Here is a 5,000-nt window from a genome sequence, read left to right on the forward strand (position 1 = left end):
TCTCTCCCTCTCTCTCTGTCTCTCTCTCTCTCTCTCTGTCTCTCTCTCTGTCTCTCTCTCTCTCTCTCTCTCTCTCCCTCTCTCTCTCTGTCTCTCTCTGTCTCTCTCTCTCTCCGTCTCTCTCTCTGTCTCTCTCTCTCTCCTCTCCTCTCTCTCTCTGTCTCTGTCTCTCTCTCTCTCTCTCTCTCTCTCTTCTCTGTCTCTCTCTCTCTCTCTCTCTCTCTCTCTGTCTCTCCCTCCCTCTCTGTCTCTCTCCCTCTCTGTCTCTCTCTCTCTCTCTCTCTCTCTCTCTGTCTCTCCCTCCCTGTCTCTCTCCCTCTCTGTCTCTCTCTGTCCTCTCTCTCTCTCTCTCCCCCTCTCTCCTCTCTTTCTCTCTCTCTCTCTCTCTTTCCTCTCTCTCTCCCTCTCTCTCTCTCTCTCTCTCATCTTTCTCTTTCTCTGTCTCTCTCCCTCTCTCTCTCTCTCTCTCTCTCTGTCTCTGTCTCTCTCTATCTGTCTCTCTATCTCTCTCTCTCTTTCTGTCTCTTTCTCTCTCTCTCTCTCTCTGTCTCTCTCTGTCTCTCTTCTGTCTCTCTCTCTCTCTCTTTCTCTCTCTCTCTCTCTCTCTCTCTCTCTGTCTCTTTCTCTCTCTCTCTCTCTCTCTCTGGTTTATGATCAGAAAATCCACACCGCTGCAGGAAGGAAATGTAAAACCTGATTAATTCCCTTTAGGTGCGAAACAGGAGACGAGGTTATTGAACCTCTCATACGGCTTCAAGGTCAAAAATATCTCGCAGTCAGAAAATAGAAATAAAACGCAGTTAATCGTTTTATACAAACCACAGTTTAAAAAAAAAACAATCTGCTGCTGAGGTTATTTTCTGGATGGTTTATAATTTACAGAAATAGGAATTAGTTTTATATTTCGAGCTTTAACCGTTCTCCCAGACGCTGGCAGACGGCGTCAGCACGCGCTTGTGTTCAGACGTCACAATAACTACAGACTGAAGTGCTGCGTGGAATATTAGCGTACGAGGGGCGGAGTTTAATTAAACCACAGTCGCATTTACGCATCTAAAGCTTTTTGTAGCCTGGTGTCGGTTTTTAAAGTGTAGAATAAATTACTCTTCAGTGCAGATTTACTTCATGAACATCGTATAAATGTGTCTGAGAAAATGCATAGAGTGTGAGCGTGAACACGTAGAGCATACACTGTCGATAATAAATACAAAATAAAATACATCTCATTGGTAACTTTGATGACGGTGGGTCATGATTCCACGCTGGATCTAAATGTAAAACATCTCAGTTCCCATGTTAAGGACCCATCACTTTAGACCCTCTGCATACGAAACATCTGGCAACCGCAGCGCCGTTCATTCCACAGGTCATCTCAAGTGACCTGAATTCTGCCCAGAACATGAAGCTCAGCACGGAGAACTCCGTCTGTTAAACCTTCCCCATAAATATTCCCCTTTTTAATTTTTTTAATTTAAACACTGAGCATGTGAAGAAGTTTTCGTGTGTTACTGATGTTAAGTGTTAACGATGCTGGTCTGTGACTTGGAACACACTCGCCTTGTTGTTTATTAACTCAAACAACACAGTTTCCACTTCATCACGTCTCTTTATTCACATCCTCCTCAAACTCGAGCAAAAAACACGTCGTTTTAGTCTTTCCGCATTCTCATGTACAAGTTCTTATAGACAGCCTTATAAAACCACATGGATGCTAACCATCATCTCTTTGCTCTCTTTTCATTCTCTGCGTGTCTCTCTTCCTGTCTCTCTCTGTCTCTGTTTCTCTCTCTCTGTCTCTCTGTTTCTCTCTCTCTGTCTCTCTGCATGTCTCTCTTCCTGTCTCTCTCTCTGTCTCTCTGTTTCTCTCTGCCTGTCTCTCTGCCTGTCTCTCTGCCTGTCTCTCTCTGTCTCTTCCTGTCTCTCTCTCCTGTCTCTCTGTTTCTCTCTGCCTGTCTCTCTGCCTGTCTCTCTGCCTGTCTCTCTCTGTCTCTTCCTGTCTCTCTTCCTGTCTCTCTCCCTGTCTCTCTGCCTGTCTCTCTCCCTGTCTCTCTGTGTTTCTCTCTCTGCCTGTGTTTCTCTCTTCCTGTCTCTCTGCCTGTCTCTCTGTCTCTCTGCCTGTCTCTCTGTCTGTCTCTCTGTGTGTGTCTCTCTGCCTGTCGCTCTCTCTCTCTGTCTCTCTCTCTCTCTCTCTCTGTCTCTCTTCTTGTCTCTCTGTGTTTCTCTCTCTGCCTGTCTCTCTGTGTGTGTCTCTCTCTGTCTCTCTCTCTGCCTGTCTCTCTTCTTGTCTCTCTGTCTCTCTCGCTCTGTCTCTGTGTGTGTCTCTCTGCGTGTCTCTCTTCTTGTCTCTCTGCCTGTCTCTCTGTGTTTCTCTCTCTCTGTCTCTCTGCCTGTCTCTCTGCCTGTCTCTCTGTGTGTGTCTCTCTGTCTCTCTCTCTGCCTGTCTCTCTCTCTGTCTGTCTCTGCGTGTTTTTAGACGGTGGCCATATTGGAACAGAGACTGACTCTGACGGAGGACAAACTGAAGGAATGTGTGGAGAACCAGCGCAAAATCAATCTGCAGCTCCAAACCAGACATCAGTCTGATCTCTAACAGCTCAGTTACACCATTTTCCTCCTTCTCACCTTCTCTCAACCTGCTACTATTTTTTTATACAGTAAAAAAAAACATTCTTAAAAACATAATGTTCTTCAGATGATTAGCCGCTAGCAGTGAGATGTTTACGTGTTTATGGTGGCAGCAGTGACTTTTATACCAGTTCTGTTTTATCACAACACACACATATATATATGTATATATATATACACACACACACACACATATATACAATATTAAATGTTATATACGTATTATGCATTAATTAATTGGAATATTGATATAATATCAGTGTGTATAGTGGTGTATTTATATATATACAGTAAAACACAGTGAGTGAAGTTCATCAGCACTAAACACTTCCCCTTTAAATCCCCAGCATCTTTAAAGGGATATTTTCCTTTTTTTTTTTCTTCTTCCGGGAGCGAAACTGGAAGAGGGAAGTGAGTGAAAATGGAAAAAGACACGAGTGAAGCCTCAGTTCCCAGAAACGTAACACACACAAAACCCCAAAAACCCTCACCGAGAGAGAGAGAGAGAGAGAGAGAGAGAGAGAGAGAGAGAGAGACAGAGAGAGAGAGACAGAGAGTGAGAAGGAGAGAGAGAGGAAGGAAGGAAGGAAGGAAGGAAGGAAGGAAGGGGAGAGAGAGTCACAGAGAGACAGAGAGAGAGAGGGAGAAAAACCTGAGAAACGAGAATAAAATGGAGAGAAACGGCACAAAAAACACAAAAACACAAACACACTCTCACACACTCACACACGCACTCACACACGCACTCACACACGCACTCACACACGCACTCACACACACACTCACACACACACATGCACTCTCATATTCTCTCTCTCTCACACACACACTCACACACACAGACACACACACGCACGCACATACTCTCTCTCACACACACACTCTCACACTCACACACTCTCACACACGCACACACACAGACACACACACGCACACACAAGCACACACACAGACACTCTCACACACACACAGACACACACACTCACAGAGATTAATCAGTGGTTTGTCTCTTTTCCACGTGCAGAAGAAAGTGAAGCTGTTAAATCTTCGACTCGTCTATAAAGTAAATAACGAACAGATTCGACTCTGAGTCACAGACAGCGAACTGGAGCGAGAGTCTGAATTTAACGACACGACGCTGAGCAGAAACAAAGACACAGAACAAATTCAGGAGGGAAAAATGAAAAATGTATCCAGATGTTATCGCTATAAGAGGCCAGAGAGAGGAGGAAAAAAAACCCTGTCTGAGTTGTTCTTCTCCTCTCGGCCTCGTGGGCCACATGTGCAGCTCGCAGTCGCTCTGCTTTATTAAACTACAACATGAAAACAGATTAAATGCGAGATGTTTCTTCATTTATCAGCGGCTTTGCCTCAGCACTGAACCCTGAAGTGTGTCTGATCCTCTGTACGATGATGAAATTAATAACTTTTTAATAACTTTGTTTATTTGTTGCCGTCTCGCTAACAGTGAACGTTATCAGAACATTTATTAAACTATTTAACGCATTTTTAAGAAGTTTCAGCTGTTATGTTACGAAAATAACATATGTGCAATGTTCTAAAAACGTCTGCTGTAATCGGTGTTAGCTTCACAACGTTATTAGAACGTTACAAACATTTGACTACCTTCAGAAATACACACACTAACACTCGGAAAACGTTTGTAATTGTTCCTAATAATATTCTTACAACTAAAACTGTTGCAGTAACGTTGTAGGAACGTTTAAAAACCTGATTAGAGATACTGTAATGTTGCTAACGTTAAACTGGTACCGCAGAAACTTTGTTGTTAAATTGGCTAACACTTAGGGTTTTGTAATTAACATAATTAACAGTAGAATAATTAGCCCAATGCTAAACAGCTTGCTAACGTGTGTACTGGTTGTTAAAATATTGTTCTGTAAAAAATTAGCTCAACATTAGCTACATTCTCAGCTACCTTGCTAGCTAACAGTTTACTAATGACGAAACCAGCTGCAGGAAAATTGTCATGAGTTATCATTAATGCAGTTTATATACATTTCCTGAAATAAGAGAGTTTCCAGACTTACTTAAATTTTAATTTAAAAACACACAAACAGCACAGAGTTCACACACAAAACTGTAAAACAGATAAAAATATAAAAGTTGTGATAAAACACACACAGTTCTGTGCAAAAGTCTTAGGCACGTGCAAAGAAATGCTGTAGAGTAAAGACGCCTTCAAAAATAATTAAACTAAATGTTTCTACATTAAAAAAACACTATAAAGAGCAGTAAACAGTAATAAATGAAACAAAGTCAGTATTTAGTGTGACGATCCTTCACTTTAAATAAATAAACAGTATCTGAGGTGCAGTGTGTGCAGTTTTATAAGGAAATGAGCTGGAAGTGTT

The 5,000-nt window shown here is 42.3% G+C and overlaps 1 protein-coding gene across 2 annotated transcripts in view; it reads left to right on the forward strand.

Moving 5' to 3' along the window:
- Nucleotides 1-5,000, forward strand: part of poc1a (POC1 centriolar protein A) — a 256,921-nt gene that overhangs the window by 39,661 nt on the left and 212,260 nt on the right. Inside the window, exon 11 of one of the 2 annotated variants that reach the window (XM_053227019.1) lies at nt 2,474-5,000. This exon is cut by the window's right edge and continues 251 nt beyond it. The exons of the other annotated variant lie outside the window; for it this stretch is intronic. Within the exon in view, the coding sequence (XP_053082994.1) occupies nt 2,474-2,590 (117 nt within the window). The 3' untranslated portion in view covers nt 2,591-5,000. The remainder of the gene's footprint in view (nt 1-2,473) is intronic. 2 annotated transcript variants of the gene reach the window in all.

Source organism: Pangasianodon hypophthalmus, chromosome 20, assembly GCF_027358585.1.
Source record: "Pangasianodon hypophthalmus isolate fPanHyp1 chromosome 20, fPanHyp1.pri, whole genome shotgun sequence".
In the NCBI taxonomy this organism is placed as follows: domain Eukaryota; kingdom Metazoa; phylum Chordata; class Actinopteri; order Siluriformes; family Pangasiidae; genus Pangasianodon; species Pangasianodon hypophthalmus.